The 20,857-nt window shown below is 41.4% G+C and overlaps 1 protein-coding gene across 5 annotated transcripts; it reads right to left on the bottom strand.

Annotated features, from left to right (window-relative positions):
* Positions 1-5,032: 5,032 nt before the first annotated feature.
* On the bottom strand, positions 5,033-20,597 carry LOC115208367 (transcription factor AP-2 gamma). Of its 5 annotated transcripts, none has more exons than XM_029776370.1 (8): positions 20,527-20,597; positions 16,145-16,594; positions 15,888-15,939; positions 14,188-14,271; positions 12,938-13,160; positions 9,246-9,364; positions 7,640-7,781; positions 5,033-6,648 (listed from the first exon to the last, which is right to left on the bottom strand). In XM_029776370.1, the coding sequence occupies exons 1-8, from the start codon at positions 20,554-20,556 to the stop codon at positions 6,354-6,356; spliced, it is 1,395 nt and encodes a 464-aa protein (XP_029632230.1). In that variant the 5' UTR covers positions 20,557-20,597; the 3' UTR covers positions 5,033-6,353. The 5 variants fall into 5 exon arrangements, with proteins under 5 accessions (XP_029632230.1, XP_029632229.1, XP_029632228.1 ...); XM_029776369.1 differs by lacking the exon at positions 20,527-20,597 and adding an exon at positions 17,757-18,207 and having other exon boundaries at positions 14,200-14,271; XM_029776368.1 differs by lacking the exon at positions 20,527-20,597 and adding an exon at positions 17,757-18,195.
* Positions 20,598-20,857: the final 260 nt, after the last annotated feature.

Genomic DNA, 20,857 nt, shown 5'->3' with positions numbered 1-20,857 from the left:
GAGGAGCGTTGCCCAACGTGGTAAAAAAAAACAATCTGCGATTTATCACGCGTGCAATGATGTCTGAGTGGAAAATGATGTTTGTTGTTTGCAGTAACTTCTTTGATGTTGTAATATCGCAAACGGACATGGCAGTTTCACCATTAAGGATTCAAGCTTTAAAATCTTAGCTTTTCGAAAATGGTTGCAATTCTATTGGCCTGAATTCTTAAGTTTACAGTATGTGGGTGTCATGCACTGATTAGCAGTTGGCATCACCAAGCCTTCCCATGATGCATTGGGCAGGGCTGGGCTGGCTAACAGGTGGCTTGTGGGTGACTCCGATCCCTCTCCCCTACAGAGTCCTCCCACCCAATGCTAATGGCTAACGCATTGCAATAGCATTAGGAGTCCGCTAACAATCATTAGCACAATAGGCTTGGGAATCAGCCATGTGATCAATAATGAGAACGAGACAGATAGATAGAGCTAGGGGAGAGAAGTGGAAGGGAGAAATCAATAATACCTTCATAATCCATAAGGGCTATAATCCATTGAAAATGAAGACAATACTGGAAAAATGTCAAAGTCCAATACTAATAGGATTAGACATTTCAACTCCATTGCTGTAAAGGCTGTGTTTGTTCAGCCATTTGGGCCGCACAGTACCAAGTCTGTACATGTAGGCCTGTTTGTTGACTAAACAGCTTGTTCCAATTACTGTTGTTGCTCGGTGCTAGATAGGTGGACAAGGTATGTTTGTTAGGGAGACGACAGATGCTTTTCATTTGGCTAGAGATTCGGTGTCGGCCATCTTGTAATTGATCTGTTTTTCTGTTGTGCTAAATAGAGAGGAAGAGGAGGCCATAGCAAAGTGGGGGAAATCTTATCCTTGATAAAAGTGACCTCTATCATAAGAAGTGGAGTCCTAGTCCCTAGTTCCAGTTAGTTAGCAGTTCAGAGAAGAGGGAAAAAATCCTTATTTTGGTTCTTAGCGGAGGTAGCTAGCAGAGCTAGTTCCCTGAGAAACCTAAACATCTGTTGCCTGTGAGGGGAGGCGAGGGTTAGATGGGTGGCTGTGGACCCGGCGACACTGCAGCCTGCACTGCAGTCTAATTGGTAGGATGTGTGAGGAGCAGGAGAAGGAGGGGTTCTTGGGTGGGCGGCCGAGGAGGAAGAGGGACAGGCCACCACATTCCCACAGAATGAGTCCAAAATAAAAGAACAAAAAGCAGAGAAGAGTAGTGACTTAAGCAGTGAGTGCACCCTCCTCCCTGCCCCTTCCCCTATACCCCCCCCCCCCCCTTAGCTAAACCTATCTTCATCTGTAATTTGGATTAATTTCTTCCATATTTTCTCCCCCGGATTACCATTCCACGTTGCTGTTTGATGTTCTCGTTATTTAACTCACCTCGCCCTCCTTTAAAATCAAGTCCCAGGTTAGACCCTTTTTTTGTGTCCCTCTTATCTGTATTGATTTTTGTCTTGTACCCATTTTTAAGGGACAATGAGTGATATTCTAAATGAGGAAATAAGGAACGGCTGTAGTTGGTAGGGATGTGACATGGCATGTTTTCAACCTTGCACTATTAAGTGGTTTCAGTGGTCAGGAGTTTCAGTACCGATTAGAGCAACTGCAAATTACTCTTAATGAGGAGCAGATTTGAATGGTGGTTATGTTGTGTCTGTTAGGAAAGGGCAAGAAGGAAGTAGATAAAAGAAGTGATGAGCTGCTGTGGATCTGACTCATTGACATTTTGTTATGCAGCCAAGCATATATGAACACATTCCCACTGAGGTGCTGTTAACTGAACCCATTTGTTTCAATCAAGACAGGATAATATGCCAAAAGAATGACTCACACAACTTGGGTAACAATTTAGGATTCTTGCCTTCTTTGAAACCAGTGAGTGTCTCACGATCTGTCCTCCTCCATTTTGAACCACAATGTCATTCTTCTTCAGCTGTATTTTAGGGAGGACTACACCTGAAACGGTGTATTGCCACCCACTACTGGATGCGTGAAATAAAAAAAAGGGGGAAATTCTAAATGAAAAAGGGAAATAAACTGAAGTTTAATCCACTCAAACATATGAAAACAAAATACAAAACAAAAAACAAAGACCCTTAGTCCTTCAGAATATACTCAGAGCCCTACTCAGATCTGGTGACCTAAGAGGACAGAACTGCTGCTCTGGTCAGTAAACCATGCAGTTCCTCACAGGTTACATCCTTCATTCCCAAGAAGAGTTCAGCTGCAGATGCGATGACATCGATATTTCTGTAGTTCTTATTTGATTCAGTGCAGTTTATTACCATAGCAATAAATGCCCAAAAATGTATTTTCTTCACGAGAAGGGTATCTGGATCCTGCACCTTACGAACGGCACCCAGAGCACTGGATCCGGCGGTGTATCCACGGCAACATCCTTTAACTTTACCCGCTGCCTCGGCATAGGAGACACGCTGGAGCTCTTATCCTAGCAATCTCTGCCTCCTTCACCCTTACAGGACATTCAGGGAGCTCATGTACATGATTCCCACCACAATTGCAACATTCCACATCATCATCTTCTGCAGCAAAATAATAACTCAAGTCACACTCTTTGCAAACACTTGACACATGCCAAAATGATTTGCAGCGAAACAATGCAGTAACCTGGGGACAAATGCCCTCACAGGGTAACCCACATATCCCATCTTGACAAATGTAGGGAGCGACATTAAAAAACACTGACGCAGACGTAGTCTCTATATTCTTTCCATTGAACATACGCATCAATCGTCGACCCCCAACTACTCCAGAATTTTCATCTTGATCTTCTCAGCCCCCACTTCCACAGACACTCCAGAAATCATGCCTTGGATTGGTGCCCTGCTCCAAAAATCGAAAGCAGTCTTAATTCTGGTGAGGCGCAATATACACTCCTTTTGTTCTACGACACACAAAAAATAAACAAAATTCCACTTCTGGTAATTAGTCCCTCCTGTATTCCCTGTTCACCCATGACTGCGTGGCCAAACACGACTCCAACACCATCATTAAGTTTGCTGACGACACAACAGTGGTAGGCCTGATCACCGACAACGATGAGACGGCCTATAGGGAGGAGGTCAGAGAACTGGCAGTGTGGTGCCAGGACAACAACCTCTCCCTCAATGTGAGCAAGACAAAGGAGCTGATCGTGGACTACAGGAAAAGGAGGGCCGAACAGGCCCCCATTAACATCGACGGGGCTGTAGTGGAGCCGGTCGAGAGTTTCAAGTTCCTTGGTGTCCACATCACCAACGAACTATCATGGTCCAAACATACAAAGACAGTCGTGAAGAGGGCACGACAAAACCTTTTCCCCCTCAGGAGACTAAATAGATTTGGCATGGGTCCCCAGATCCTCAAAAAGTTCTACAGCTGCACCATCGAGAGCATCCTGACCGGTTGCATCACCGCCTGGTATGGCAGGGGGGGGGGGGGGGGGGGGGGGGAAACGTTCAAACGTTCCATGAGAAAAAAAAAAAGTCTTTAGAGTGTTCATCAGCAGTCACAAATACAGGATCATTCAGCTTTCATTGAATATTGTACATGTCGTAAAGGAGTGAAACCTGTCATTAAAAAACCTGGAAGGCAAAGAATGTTAAAGGTAATTCAGAACCCACAGCCATCTCAAACATCATAACATTCTGAGCATGTGACAGTAAACCCACAAAACTCCAACATCCACTGAGGGCGGCATTCAAAAGAGCAAACAGTTACCTACTGTCGCTAATAACTAGCTTGCGGCTAAAGCTTATAACAAAAAGCAATGCCTGGCAGTAGACAAACATTAACACTAGTTTGAGAGAGGAAAGAAAAGAAAGAGCCTTTGATCAATGCCATTGAGGCGAGGAAATGTTGCCGCAACCGTGCTAGATTGGTCATCAAAGACAATTGAAGCAGTTCCCCCTGTCTCAGCTTTCAACCCCTCTGGAGAAGAACATGTATAAATGTAACTGAAGGCAGTTACAGACAACTGCTAGAGAGCGCTAAGCCATAGCGAGACTGACAGGTCAAACAGGTTCTAAGGGAGAGGCCCCTACTTGTTGGGCTGCTAGGCATGACGTGAGTCAAACAGCTTCTATTTATCCAACTAGGCACTTTGTTACACTCCAAACAACACTATAAGACACAGGGTAGTAAAATAGGTATGGTAAAAGTATGTCAGTGGTAACACATTTCAGTGAGGCATGGGATAGCCTAGATAGGAGGTATGTTGTAGGCTTCCTACATGTGTGTCACTTAAGTGAGATATACTCTGAAATCCCCTTGTAATCTGAGTCAAGTGTCTAATATGCATAATGGTATGACACATTTAGTTTAAAAAGGGGGCAGGGATTTGTGTTGTGAGAGTTTCTGTGATCCATGTAAACAAAGACTTGCCATATGATTCAGTGGGGATGGGTAAGTGATGATTAAGCGGCCTTGCTCAAGAGTCAACACATTGGGCAACACACAAAAACACCTGTTCCCAAGATGGGCATATAAATGTAAAAAGGGGAACAAAAAAATACAAATACAAAATAAATCTTTAGGGAGACAAACAAGTATGTGTGTTGTGCACCAAATGGTTAACTAAGTGAAAACATAAACTAGAAATGTTTTGCTCTCACATGATGCCTTTTTCTACCATCCTCATGCACCAAGCAACATTGCTTACTTGTGTAGCTAAGTTACTACATATAATGATGCCCATTGTTCCCATTTTTTTTTTACCATTTATTAATAGGAAAATCTTCACGCAAATGACTTGCCCATAATTTATGAAACACACAAGTGAAAATGTTTTGCCTGTTGTACATTGCTGCTTTGTGTGTGTGTGTGTGTGTGTGTGTGTGTGTGTGTGTGTGTGTGTGTGTGTGTGTGTGTGTGTGTGTGTGTGTGTGTGTGTGTGTGTGTGTGTGTGTGTGTGTGTGTGTTTTGCAAGAGAGGGAAAGAGAGGGAGAGAAGCCTCTGCCTCAGATCTCAAAAAATGTCTATGCAAGGCAAAACTCTTGCCCAAATGGGAGAATATCAACAAAGTTGTTATACACAGGGTTGACTTTTTATAATTTTTTCCTATAACTTTAAAACAGTTTTACACATATTCAAAAAGCATATCATACCAACTGCCTAACCTCTACTTTATAAAAACTAACCCATTTATAAAACTTTAACACATTATAAAAAGTTAAGCCACACACCATAATGATACCATTATTTACATATCCCATTAAATTACAACATAAATTAGAAAATATTTACATTCAAGGTAAAGATAACAGGGGAAATCCTCTGTTTGTAGTTCATTGTCTAATTAAAAACACAATTTTTTCAAAAGAAATATATACAGTTTGCAGACACAGACACACACTCACACAACATAACACATACACTCTTGCTGGTGTTCTGGCTAAAAGAGATACAATTTAGATGAAAATGTCTGATTATGATTGGATACAGTTAACATCAACATGGAATAGTTTGTACTGAAGGTGAGGGATATCTAATCTGGACGGGGACTGATTCCTTTTACATTGCAAACTGTAAAAATACTAAAGGAACCAATGGGCAATATAAGTACTTAAAGACAGGATTAAAAGAAACAAAGACCCCATTGCTGTGGCTTTTGTCACAACCCACAACTAACCATCCCTCATCGAACACTGAATGGCTGCCATTGCAAATCATCTCTAAGGTTTCTGTGGAATGTAGACAAACAAAGAAACAGGCTCTTTTTTTTTACCAGACCTACTAAAGAAACTCCCATGAACAAACCACAATAACACCGTACCCATTGAAGTCGTTATGAAAGTTTAACCATCAAAGAAAACAAGAATGAAGTGGATTTTCTTATCTCCTGTAGAAAAATGTCCTTTGGTAAGTCCAATGGGAACTGAGCACCGCGGAAGAGAAAGAGGAAATCAGAGGATTTGTCTCCAGACAGAAGAGGAGGGAAAATCGCTGAAAAGAATTTACAGCCACAGTGACCCATCTTGAAATTATGTCCTATAGGGAAACAACAAAGTCTGTTTTCTGTTCCTTTCCCCATGTCAACAGCGTCTAGGCCCTTTGGCTGTAAGCAGCTTAGGCACCTACTATTACAGTAGGCACCAAGGTAGGTCGATCTCGCATTGAAACCAGCCAATGGTAGTAACAACGCAAAAGCAGTGACAAGTCTTTTGAAAAGCTCTACTCGTAAAAGAGCACAGGCCATAAGCACAGGAAGTTGTAAATTCAACTGTGTGAAAACACAAAATGATCTAGAATCAGAATCATATCGACAATTTCGCTACTACATAGGACGTCAAAGTAGTCCAAAGGGGAAAGGGGGGGCTATACAGTCCAATGTCAGAGCATTTCCTCATTTCCTGTGCTTCTCCATTTTGTCGGAGGCTTTGCTACCGTTGTCGGAGGAGCCCTGCGTGTCGCTGCCAGAGCTCAGGTACATTTTGTCCACCTGTTTGAGGGCCTCGTTTAGGTAGTTCTGGAGGGAGGTCATGGCGGCGCAGATGGCGGGCGAGCCGAATCCGTGGGTGATGAGGCTGAAGTGGGTCAGACAGCTCTGGATTCCCTGATCGAGGATGGGTGCCGGCCGCGAGTTCCCCAGAGGTGAGCGGTCCTGAGTCAGCAGATCGGTGAACTCCTTACAGATTTGCCTTTTTAAAAGAAAACGATTACAGAAATTAGATAAAGGTAAAGAAATGTACATGACCCAGACATAGACTATTGGATTTAGGTAGGTATAAGGTGAGGAACTTGTCTGTCGGCTCTGCTTTAAAGACCAAAATTGGCAAAAGAAAATTGTGATATATAAAAAAGTATACCAGCTTCATTTAAGGACCAATAAATGTACAGCTGCGCCATACAGTTTGCAAAATAGTTGGGAGGAGATTTTCGATGTACCGATTCCATGGCACATGGTCTATGAACTGATACACAAAACAACGTTGGATTCAAAACTTTGCTTTCAAATGAAATTATTATACAAAATTATTGCAACCAATAGAAAGTTATATATGGGGGATACAACAACCCTAGCACTGCAGATTTTGCTGCGAAGAGACAGAATCATTATATCACTTTTTTTGGTACTGCCCAGGTGTAGTTTTTTTTTGGTCACAGGTTCAGGAATGGCTGAAAAATGTACTTGGAGCCAACTCTGCAAATAGAACTGCTGGGTGATTTGAAAAGTCATAGTCAATCAATCAATAATAGAATAAAACTCTTAGCAAAGGTGTTTATATTTCGTTTCCTGTAGAAATGATGAGAATCGAAAGGTTCAGAATTTTTGTGAAACATCACAGCACAGTGGAAAAATATATGGCACCCCCACACACACACAAATTCTTTTTTGAAAAAAAGATGACAGAAATTAGATAAAGGAAACGGAATGTACATGACCCAGACATGGACTCTTGGATTTATGTCTGGGTGACAAAGATCCACTTATATGTGTACACTGTTTCATGTACACACTACGAAATTGGGAGGTCTTAAAAGTAGTGAAGACATCAAGATGTTTTATAAATCAAGAGCAGCTTGAAAACTATTTGAAAAAGGTTTTAACCGAGTCCAAAACGTCACATACCTTCAAAACCCGCAGGGTACATCCCTTAATTTGGAGGAGAGAGAGAGAGGGAGACTCACTTGGCAGCAAGGAGCATGTTCTTGCGGGAGTTGACCTCATTGCGTTCCACATGTGGTCGACCCAGGTAATCAGCGATGGCCTTTGCCGGAAACTCTGCCTCACATACGTAGCCAAAATCCCTTGCCAAATGAAGGGCTTCACCTATAAAGACAAACACACAAGTGTTGCACACACATAAAACACACAAACAAACACACACAAAATACAACAACAAAAATGATCTAAGAGACAAATGTGAATGTGGTCTTGCTGACATCCCACATCCCACAGGGGCACTATATGTAGAAAGGGGAACATTAAAGTGGTGCAACATAAATAATCAGTTGCGCTCAGTCTCTTGGCTCGGGGGAAGCTGTGCCACTGAGATGAATATATCCCATCTTCAGGGGTGACTTCCTGCATGGTCTTTAATGGGCTTATGTGGCTAACTGCACCCGGACGGCCTGTAGCACCAAACAGAGGCACTTATTGATAGACACACACATCACTTGGGGAATGTAGCTATTCAGAAACATTAGGCTTTAAGGTCAGTTAACCCCCCTGGCAAGTCAAACACGTTATAACAAGCCTTAATTCAGACTGTGAAGGTCTCTAAATAACACTGGCCCCGAGTCATTCTCCTGCACCGAACTGTCACTCCATTTATAGTGAGTAGGGTTTATATGGGGGAAAAATGAAATTACACGTGGCTTCGGGCGGCTAGGTGCACGGCTATGTGTCACTGCTTAGACACTGTCTAGCCGAGGTATGACTGACGAAAGCTTCAAAGATGGAATTAAATGAAAAAGTAGACAGAGGTGACTATCCTGCCTAAAAACAATGATCTAAACAAGAAAAATCTTAATGAAATACTTTGCCCTGAAAATTATTTGAGGAGATGGGTATTTTACATCTTTCAAGAGTTTGTGTGATTTGAAAGGCAGGAAGGTTACAAGCTACATGTTTCTTTGTCCTTTGGTCGCATGTGCTGTATTAGATAATGCCACAGCCGTAATAGACAGGGTTGGACTCCGTGAAGTTGTGTTTCAGGGCTATTCGCTTACTCTACTGGTCTTGGCCAGCTGCTTGGTAACCTCAAAATGTCACCAAGACAGTCAGGGTGGATAATGTCAAAGCTGCCTTGATCTTCAAAGGCAGTTAAATGTAGTGAAAGACAAAATCAAACATCAGCTAGGTCACTGCCATTTTGACCAAAAATGAGGAAATTACAAGACAAAACCAGCCACAGCTACTATTGAAGCCAAGTTCCAGTAAGTTTTATACAGCCAATATTATAAGAATATAGGTAATCATGTCACAGTAATGGTATCGCAGAGTTTAGGTTCACCATATAAATATAATGAATAGATGGTACAACACCAGTGGAAGTGGTATAAACAAAACGACCATCTCTGATGGGATGACTACAAAGACATCCAAACTATATGTTGTTTATCACATCTCTGTATATGTGCAACAATTAATTCAATTGGCTCTCCCTTTTGGACGAGTCAACTTGTTCAAGGCGTAAAGATGGAGACGAGTTCTTATGCATTGTATTTCTATGATGTAATATATGTTTTTGGCTCATTGACCACAATTTTAAATACGAAGAGGGCAGCGTACCTTCTACCAGTGCAGTTAGCAGGGTGACATTAGCAGCCTTCCTCCTTCCAGCGGGCAGGTTGAGCCCAATCTTGTCCAACTTCTCTCTCAATGACCGGCCACCATTTTTAGACTTGGCTCTGTTGGAAAAATAAGGACAAACACAGTTAGTGTCATCATCGTTACTTGACAAATGTCTGCTTTCATATGAACAAGGCCACATTGGGGTAATTTAAGGTGAAGAAATGTCTGAATTCATAACGGTCATACAGTCCCTATAAACAGAAGAATATAGCATATTCCATTCTATAGGCTATTTGTGATTAAATATTTTTTCTACGAATCGAAAAGTAAACATCAATAAGTGATGTTGTAAGGGCTACTGTCACCCAAACTTCAGACTTCCTACCACTTTGAGAAAACCTAGCAGCAAAAGTCTCCCCCATCCCTGAAGGAGACCTCATCATTCACTTTTGATAACAAATAAATCAAATGAAAAAGAGCCTCCGATACCCATCCTAACCTAAAAACAAAATATACACTATGACACAAATCAAATTTTATTGGTCACATACAACAAATGGTTAGCAGATGTTATTGCGAGTGTAGCGAAATGCTTGTGCTTCTAATTCTGACAGTGCAGCAATATCTAACAATTTCACAACAACTACCTAATACACACAAATCTAAATAAAGGAATGGTGTAAGAATATATACATAAGAATATATACATATAAATATATGGATGAGCAATGACAGAGTGGCACCGGCAAGATGCAACAGATGGTATAAAATACAGTATATACATATGAGATGAGTGATGCAAGATATGTAAACATTATTAAAGTGACTAGTGATCCATTTATTAAAAGTGGCCAATAATGTATCCTGTGACATCGGGTCCTGTAGGTGTCCTGCAGGGCATGTAGTTTGCCCCCAGTGATGCGTTGTGCAGACTGCACCACCCTCTGGAGAGCCCTGCAGTTGTGGCCAGTGCAGTTGCCATGCCAGGTGGTGATACAGCCCAACAGGATGCTCTCAATAGTGCATCTGTAAAAGTTTGTGAGGGTTTTAGGTGACAAGTCAAATTTCTTCAGACTCCTGAGGCGCTGTTGCGCCTTCTTCACCATACTGTCTGTGTGGGTGGACAATTTCAGTTTGTCCGTGATGTGTACGCCCAGCAATTAAAAATGTTCCACCTTCTCCACTGCTGTCCCGTCGATGTGGATAGGTGGGTGCTCCCTCTGCTGTTTCCTGAAGTCCACGATCATCTCCTTTGTTTTATTGACGTTGAGTGAGAGGTTGTTTTTCTGACACCACACTCCGAGTGCCCTCACCTCCTCCCTGTAGGCTGTCTCATCGTTGTCAAGCCTACTACTGTTGTGTCGTCTACAAACTTGATGATTGAGTTGGAGGCGTGCATGGCCACACAGTCATGAGTGAACAGGGAGTACAGGAGGGGGCTGAGCACGCACCCTTGTGGGGCCCAAGTGTTGAGGATCAGCGAAGTGGAGATGTTGTTTCCTACCTTCACCACCTGGGGGCGGCCCGTCAGGAAGTCCAGGACCCAATTGCACAGGGTTTGGTTGAGACCCAGGGCCTCAAGCTTAATTATGAGCTTGGAGGGTACTATGATGTTGAATGCTGAGCTATAGTCAATGAACAACATTCTTAGATAGGTATTCCTCTTGTCCAGATGGGACAGGGCTGTGTGCAGTGTGATGGCGATTGCATTGTCTGTGGATCTATTGGGGCGGTAAGCAAATTGAAGTGGGTCTAGGGTGACAGGTAAGGTGGCGGTGATATGATCCTTGACTAGTCTCTCAAAGCACTTCATGACGACAGAAGTGAGTGCTACGGGGCGATAGTCATTCAGTTCAGTTACCTTTGCCTTCTTGTGTACAGGAACAATGGTGGCCATATTGAAGCATGTGGGGACAGCAGACTGGGATAGCGAGACATTGAATATGTCCGTAAACACACCAGCCAGCTGGTCTGTGCATGCTCTGAGGACGCGGCTAGGGATGCCGTCTGGGCCGGCAGCCTTGCGAGGGTAAACACGTTTAAGTGTCTCACTCACGTCGGCCACAGAAAAGGTGAGCCCACAGTCCTTGGTAGCGGGCCGCGTCGGTGGCACTGTATTATCCTCAAAGCGGGCAAAGAAGGTGTTTAGTTTGTCTGGAAGCAAGATGTGGTGTCCGTGACGTGGCTGGTTTTCCTTTTGTAGTCCGTGACTGCCTGTAGACCCTGCCACATACGTTTTGTGTCTGAGCCATTGAATTGTGACTCCACTTTGTCCCTATACAGACATTTTGCTTGTTTGATTGCCTTGCGAAGGGAATAACTACACTGTTTGTATTCTGAAATATTCCAGTCAAATGATGCTTCTCCCGCCCTAATAACATAGCAGGGAAATCACACACACACACACACACACACACACACACACACACACACACACACACACACACACACACACACACACACACACACACACTAAAATTCCCCACTCGCTGTAGCCAATTCAGTTTTCCGCATGACTGAGTGGCAGGCTTCACTCCCTCCGTGGCGGGTGAGAGAGACAGAGTCTTTGGGGAGGCGTGTGTGTGACTGCCCCGCTCCCTCCACACCCTCGCCTATCGCTTCATGACCTAGTTAACAGTACCTCAGATTGTGTGTGTGTGTGTGTGTGTGTGTGTGTGTGTGTGTGTGTGTGTGTGGCACTGGCGGGGTCACATGAAAGTAAAAAACTTGCATTCCCAGCAAAAATAGGCAGGAGCGAACCCCTAGTCCCTCTACAGACTGCCTGCTGATATATGGGGCACAAGGTCAACTGCTCAGCAGCAATTAAAACAGCCCTATAGCCCCCCCCAGTATTTATCATACTGGTGCTAACTACTCTAATGTAACATATCCCAAAGCGAAGTACCCGGAATTGCAGAGCAACAACAAAGGTAGTCACGGTCCTTCCACACAAACAATGAAGAGGAACAGCGACACATCTGCTTTTAGAGAAGCACTAAACATTCCTAAATTAACATCTGTCCATGAACCAGGTATGAACTTTTCACAGTATAGACCTACACTCTTATATAAAAAGGTTCCAAAAGGGTTCTTTGGTAAAAACCGTTTTAGGTTTCAGGTAGAACCAAAACAGTTCTACCTGGAACCAACAAGGGTTCTTCAAAGGCTTCTCCAATGGGGGCAGTCGAAGAACCCTTTTAGGTTCTAGAGAGCAACTCTTTTTCTAAGAGGTGTACAACTGAATATAGACCTACAATCTTTCACTCGTTTAGTATCCAGCAACCGGAAGTAGCTCGCTAACAGTAGCTGTAAAACAGGAGCAACATCAGTGGTAAATGAGAAATGTACTGTATGCACATCTCTCTGTGATCTCCTAACTACATCACATCAGCTGTACCACAATCGCTGATCCTTTGAGCTGCTGTGAACAATATTTTTAACGGACTAGATGTTGGCCATTGTTCACAATTACACCCAATAAAAAAACGGCGACACCTGCCAGTATAATGCATTACGATGCAGTTATAACGCATTTGTTAATTTAAACCTTCAGGCTAAAACTAAAAACTTAAAGCCGACAGGATATAGCGTATTATGATGATGTTATAATGCTTTGCGATACATGTTTAACACCCCTTATAATGTCTTAGAACCATCTCATAATGGATTCACGTTGTGCGGATACTGACCTGCGCAGGACTCCCCCCAGCAGGGAGGCGTTGAGGCATTCGGGAGGGGACAGACGCCGCTGCACCTCAGCCACAGTCACCTTGTACTTGGAGGTGGAGCTGAGAAGCGAGAGGCGTCCGGGCACTGAGCAGAACACCTCGGTGGGGTTGGATACCATGCCTAGCAGGGACTCCTTCTGGAAGGGCAGGCCCAGTGAGTTGCTCTTGGGGAGAGACATGGGGCCTGGGGAAGGGGTGGAGAGGGAGGAGTGGTTAGTATGAGTGTAGGTTAATATAGATCTGAAGAGAAATGATCATGAGAGTAGGATTAGTAAAAGTAAGAGTAAAAGTTGGAGTATCAAGGTAAATGTATCTGTATTGTCCCATTGGGAATTTTGGTTTGCGGCGAGGACAGATGGACATTAGACAGCATTGGACTTTCTGGAGGCTGTGCTACATTGTAAAAATGTTCTGGGAGAAGAGACTGTTTCTTTGAGAAATTCAGGTTGAGTCATCAAGACTGGCTGCGTCTGCCGACATTTGTACATCTTATCCACACTGTTTGTAACCTCCAAACACTGCAGCTTGGATTCCAACTTTAACATGTTTTTACTTACAATAAACTATGAAATTTAACACCATCATAATGATTTGTAAAAAAAAAAAAATCAGGGTGACTGAACTGTTACATGTAAACAACAAACATGTTTACTTTGTGGAAGCCAAAATGTTGACCATAAGTAGCCCTTAACTAGATAACGATAATTCCTGCCATGTCACAGCTAAAAGTTTCCCCATTCCTACCACCCACTGACATGACATCCACACACATACACAACTGCGCCATACTTCTTCACAGAGGGAAGATTGCAATTGCATACTCCTCGCCTCCTCTCTCCTTGTTTCTTTCTCAAAACCCATTGGATGAGAAAGCCAGAGTATCCTCCCCTCCGACCTTCTCCTCCAAGGGGTTTTGAGAAGGAGACAAGGAGAGTGAAGGTGAGGAGTATGCAATTGAAATCTTCCCAATGAATCCCTTCTCCCTGCCTTGCCTATCTGAAGAATTATATACAGAAACAGGGCCTAAATTGGACAGCCATTTTGGATTAAACGTTCAAGGGTCTGTAGCTACTTCTAATTGAGTGACTAAAAATAACCTAATCTAAAGACTTGTCCAACTGGCAAACTGGGTGGCCATTTTGGGTCAAAAGTTCAAGGGTCAAACCAAACAAGTCACACCCAGACAAACATACAAAGTACACTACATATACCTTCGTCCTCACCAGCAAGAATGCCCCCCTCATAATAAGTCCTCTGTAAGCGATCAAAGTTCCTGCCCCCTCGTAGTCCTAGTACTGAGAGAAGAATCACAAAAGGGGGGCAAAATTATGATTTAGAGCTCATCTATTGGTTAAACAACTAAGAGGGAAGTTTTTCTTTCACCGTTTACAATCATGTACAGTAGGCTGTAGGCTACCCACAGTCTGCCCTTGAGTGTAAGACCAATAAAGTGAGCCATTGCACATTTTAACGACAACAATTTTTTTATCGTACAACTTGATACCTCCTTAATACTGTACGTTTGATCAGATTATTGGATTGATTCAAATCTGAAAATAAACAATTTCCACCAATGTAATGTGTGTCTCAAATCCAAAATGCCTGCAACTGACAAAAATATATATGTATGCAAAATGAGGCATTAGGAGCATTTAGGTAGCTTTAACACAAATGGTTATAGCTGGATTAAATATAATATTCAAGCTTTCTACTGCCTAGATGACCAGCAAAATATTTTGTCTAAAAACATAAATAAATACTTGAGCATGCACATTAGGCTATTCTATATCATGTGAACTATACATTTGTTCACATGCTTCATCCTGTGGAGCAAGCAGTTTAGCATTTTACATGTAGGCTTTACTACAGAAAAGACAACATCAACTCTTTACCATTCTTGCCAATGTTGCTAAGGACATGTCATTCACACTACTAACTGTAGTCACCCACCATACCACAACAATGTTATCTATCATTACAGTTCTTGAACCTATATGTCTACAATGACGTTGTTTTAACAAACCTTATAACATCTATAATCCATTTACTACTAATATGATCAATCCAATATCTAGACAAATCTATAAATTCATTGAGTTACAAAAGTGGTGCAGAATTTCAAATCAATGCACAACATGACCTTCTTCTGAGCGAAAGACTGTTGAAGGAAGGCGTAATAGATAACACTATGAATCCTCCTCATTCAAAACATTTCATGTCCCAACAAATGACTGAATTGCAAGTAGGACACCACACCCCAGCTAAAGCTGGTTTTGCAAAAAGTCAGCCAGCGAGTCTTGAGAAGAGCAATCCATTGGACTGCTTTTAACTGGAATTCAAAAGGAGTCGAATGCACCAGCGTAGATCTCTAAAGACCCCCTCTCCCCCCCCCTCTCTCTCCCCAGTCAATGCAGGATTTCAAGGATTGCACAATGTCCTCACAGTTACATCTTGTCAGCTATAGCCTGCTATTTTGAAAAGGTTATTTTTCTGGTGCTCTATTCAAACGACCTCAGCACGAGAAAACACAGAGGATCAAACTAGGCTTAGTTAAGTGCACCTCATGACTACGGGGATTATCAATGTATGTACGAACAAGTACAACGAAAAGCCTTTCCCATTCCGATTTTTTATAATCAAATGCAAAGACATCACTGAACAAATAATTGCTGAAGAAGATTTTTCCAGGTATGTACTTAGTAACAAGCAATCTCAGGGATGGCGTTAATGGAAAAAGCACTCAATGTTTCTCTATTGCATCCTTGTTACCTGTTGCACACGCAGTGCCTTATACACCAAGCATGTCAATCTCACAAACCAGTAAGTGTATTGTCTTGAAGTGGTAAAAGCGTTTTTCAATTAGTTAATATACAGTAGGAAAGTAGCTATCTGGAAAGTAAAATAAACTCACCTTTTTTGATGACCGTCTGATCTGCCATTATAATACTGTGATCATCAACATGCTGAAAAAAATAAGTTTAATATAAGTGATGTTATAGTCATTCTTACAAGGTAGTTCATTGTGACATATGCCATTTCCATTCCATCCATTAGATGAAACCATAATAAAACCATGCCTTTGTTGCATGACTATATATTTGTATTGTTTTAGATGTCATGCTTCTTTCAATTTAAAGTCAGCAACAAAATCACAATGAAATCACTCACTTGAACATCATCCAGGCCATGGCCCATTTCGTGCAGTCCTATATTATCACCAATGACGGATGACTCAATGCTATGAGCGTGAGGCGGTAGCAGTTCCGGCCGTCGGAAACCTTCTCTCCTCAAGGCGGACGAGCCGCCTTCCAGGCCCAGAATCTGACTAGTGAGTCCGCTTCGCGAATGAGGTCCTTCCTGACCCTGTCTCCCTGGCCATGATTGTTGCTGGTTCGACGACTGGTGTATGGAGTTGATGTTGAAAGGGTCGCCGAGGTGCGAGTAGGGGTCACTGGACTGGGGGTATGATATCGGCTGGTAGGGAGGTGGAAAATACGGGGGTTGGAAGTCTGAGTTGGCCGAGTGGGAGAGAGACGGCGACGGGCTGTAAAGGTGCTGGCTCACTGCCGGGAGGTGAGGTAACCGGGGGTTCCCATTGCTACTCCCGTCGTGCCTTTCCTGGGGACAGAGAGACTTTCGTTAAGGTTGACAATGATATTCAGATCAATTATAAAATGTCGTGCCCCTTGTCAATCAACCAAATTCATAGTGAATCAACAATCGTCGACAAAATTAGAAATAACAACTGTGTTGACAGCTAGGCCTGACATCGAGATTTATTTTTCACCATCGTTTAGGAAGGCATGGCTCACATTTAGTGGACGAAATAAGGCACATTTTTTATTTTATTGCAATACTCAATTTCTGGAGGGCAGCCTATTTTTCAGAAAAAAAATAGTCAATACATGGTTTTAGTATTCAAAGTAGCCTAATAATGCATATTTTGTTAAACTGAAAAACGTTCTGATAGTTTATGCAATCTATGTGGACTGTTGAGATATTGTTGTCACCATGGTCAGCTCTCATTAGACAGACAGGAGGGAACTATTTTACTACCCAAGTGGGCCAATAATAATAATAATAATAATAATAATAATAATAATAATAATAATTTTGTAATTTTAATTATTTACAATAACCTGATTTAGGTTACTCACAGAGAAATAAGCCTAAATAAATCAAAAAGCTTTCCACTTTCATTAAAATCCAACTCATGTAACAAAAAAAATAAAAACTTTACAATCCATATAGTCTAATCTAAAAGTTATTTACTGAAAACAAAACTACATGGCGTCAGTCGCCAATGCATTAGTCGAGGAGATTCTGCGGATAGAGTCAAAGCCCATCGAGATTAGCCTAAAGACATCTAATAATGTTGCATATTTAGAAACATATTGACAATGCAAAGAAACCAGAAAATCACACATGGGTGCCCTAATGCACTTGAACTTGCATTTAAGGTGAATTCCATAAAAGCAAATAGTGACAACGAAAATAGCATATACCGACCACTGATCTGTCTTATTCCAAATGCTTTATCATTTAAAAAATGTTCCATCAAAATCCTTTTCATTCTGTAAAGCTTTTATCAAGTCTGCCTAAAAGCTATTGGCGCGAAAAAAATATCCATAAAATGGGCTACCAATTTCTGATGCGATGGTGTGATGGAGCGCATGAGGGCCACAACATTTTCATAAAATGTTTTTTTCATAAATCCTAGCCTTGTTGAAACGCAGGCCTAATGCCGTGCGGTTTGTCTATGTGTATAGCTAGAACTTACCTCGCAGTCGTCCTCGTACTTCACGTTATCTGCTAATTTCCACAGCATAGTTTCTGACAGGCAAAATGTTACACCAAGAATGTTGACCAGGTAAATTGTTGGTTTTCTACGAGTTAATCCAGGTAGGAAATGAAGTAATACTGTACTTCCTAGAAATCATGAATCAACTTCTTCAACTCGAGAGGAGGGCGGCGGTTCCTTGAAGCGCACTGACGTTTGAGCGTGATTCGGGCGGCTATCAACGTAGGTCTCAACAGCAACTGAGTGAAAACGGTTGTCAAGCAAGATCCCTTTCCATCCCAACGACGCAGTAAGCAGTTCTTCAGTGAATATGGGAAGAAGCGCTGAATAAGAAACTTGACTCCCTCTGACGGACAAAGCGATGATGTTCAAACCTTTTCTCCTTACTGAACCCGCTTGGAAGCATGTGTACTAAATTTGCATAGGTTAGATATTTTTAGGGGGCGTGCCTTTGTCATGATGTCATCTTGAATATGGCGGAATAAAAGTTTGCTGATTGGTTGTTATTGGTTGTTATTGGAGCCAATCATATTGCTGTCCGTCTGCAGTTGCTCGCATGACACAAATATTATAGGATTAGGCCTATACTTCCGATAACCTTACTATAGCTTAATTAATTAAATAATAAGAATAACAGTCGTACTTTATTATTATTCTCTTATTATTGGTAATTGTGGCTGAATAACTAAATGTATTAATATTATAGTTGGAAAACTTGCTTTAAAAAGTGATAACAATTATAGCCTATGAATGTAATCGAGAATATCTATATATTTTTTTGCCATGTTAAGCAAAACGATAATCAATGCAATGAGCACATTTGCAAAACAATAGCCTATACGAAAATCAATGTAAAACATTATGCGCGTATCCTTCAATGCGATCCACGCCAATAACATTGCAGGGCTGTCAAAATGTTGTTACTTTTCTCACTTTTTATTGACTCCATAAAATCATTCGATTAGACCAGGCGTTGGGGTTCACTGGCAAAGCACACCACCCGTTGCTTGCCAACAGTCTGAAAAACGAATTAGCATATTTCGCTTAATACATCAAGCTTCAAGGCGCTCATATCAAATATTGCGATTTCCATGCTAAACTTAATTGTTTAAATAATTTACACTTACTTAAACCTACTTACACTTACTTATGCGTAGTTACATTACGGAGCTTCACGTTGTAGTTTGGTGCTTTCACAAACCCCAAGGCTTAAAAGCATCTTTCTTCTCGAAACCACTAAGCACCAGGGATCTCAACGAAAATCTTCCTCAAAGTTTAATTAACATTTATGGTGGAGCACTGCAATATCCAAAATAAAGATTCCCTTTGATGTGTTGATATGCATTACTTCAAGCAAAAGGAAGTTTTTTAAAGACAATAGGACTACACTTATGCTTGGGCTTTTCTTTTAATTGTTAAGTTTCCAATATTATTGTGAAATATAATTAGTCCTAGAGATAGGCTACAGCAGTAAATTAATGGTGTGAATAATTTTCTGTCTGATAATCATTTCTATGCATGGGAGAACAATGCAGATGTCTAAATTTATCATCAAGGTTTTGGGAATGCGATTCTATGCCTGTTGCGCGCATGTGGTCATCGTCTCTGGGAAACAATTAAAATTGGGTAACAAAGATCAACTCATCCATGAACGATGCGGTGGCTGTAAGCTGCGTGTGGTTCTTCTGTGCATGATATAAACCAGAAATGAATGCTCACTAATTAATTAAGGCATCTTTACATCGCCGTTGTACAGAGTAAACGAGTTAGACACGCAAGGGGAGCCTTGCGGTTGCGTAGAGAACAGTTAAAAAATATATAATATCATTTCAATGACTTTCATGTCAAGGCCAATTCGTTTAAACAAGGACTATTGACAGAATAGACAATTGTAAAGTAAATCGTTATCCATTAAAGCAATTAGCAACACGTTAGGCGTCACATGGGCCAAGTGGTTTAACGTGAAAATGAAATGCGCTTTCGAAATAGAAAAATAAAGACTTGAATTATGCTAATATTATCTGTCACACTGAAGAAGCTAGCTTATGTAGGCTATATAGCCTATGTGCAACTAAGAAATTCAGAGACAAATGATCAATTTTGAAGCACATGCGCAATCTCAAAGTCACCTAACTCAAATTTATATTTATAGTATTTTATTATTGAACCATGTATCTAGTGTAGTCTATAATAGTATATGTTATTATATGGAGCAAATTGGGTCTACTGAGTATTGTGAAAACCAGGATACATAATGTTCTTGAAATGAATAACACAAGCCAAGTTATCAGAAAACCAGTTGCCAATATGAACTATGATTCTTAGTCGCCGTTGGTCACGTATTTTTAAGTCACACAAGTTATAAGTGTATAGTGACCAGGTGTATGGCAAATGCAGGCCTATACTATTTATCTTCTGCAGGATTTCAACTTTCTAAATCGTGAGCACTCGAGGATCACCTTATTTCAATGGATCAACGTTATATGGTCTATTATCACTTTGTGACATCGGCTGATGTGAAAAGGGCTTTATAAATAAATTTGATTGATTGATATCATCATAATTATTGTCTTTAATAATGAATTCAAATAGCATATTTAGCAGCCACTATCAAATACCGCGGAGTAGCCTATTCCAAAGGTCCTAAAAAACCTACAATTAACGTGCTGACTTAGGTCGAAAGATAGACAATGAATAACCCTTTAATGTTTTCAAATAACACAATAAAGCAAAACATGCATTCGCTTACCCGCCAGTCTAGCCTCTCCAGTAAAGACATCTGCAAGGAACGCGGTATAATTCCAGTGATGTGGCTACGAATGAGTGAATTCGCAAGTGGTCTATATTGCTGATTTCACCTGGTTTTCTTGGAATGCGCATGCGCCCTGCATGGTAATACACCTGAGTGAAGGCCTATGCAAATTCCAGTTGTAACCTAGTGTGATGCTGTTAGACTTTTCTACATCTCTCTGAAATTGTATTGCTGTTGAATCTACACATTGCAGAGTAAAATCTTACTTATGAAAGTGTATCTTCATCGAATAAATCATTTTGTAAACCATGTGAGGATCTGTCAATAT

Source organism: Salmo trutta, chromosome 14 (genome assembly GCF_901001165.1).
Source record: "Salmo trutta chromosome 14, fSalTru1.1, whole genome shotgun sequence".
Lineage (NCBI taxonomy): Eukaryota > Metazoa > Chordata > Actinopteri > Salmoniformes > Salmonidae > Salmo > Salmo trutta.
Note: the sequence above shows the minus strand (reverse complement) of the source record. Positions and strands in the feature narration are given on the sequence as shown.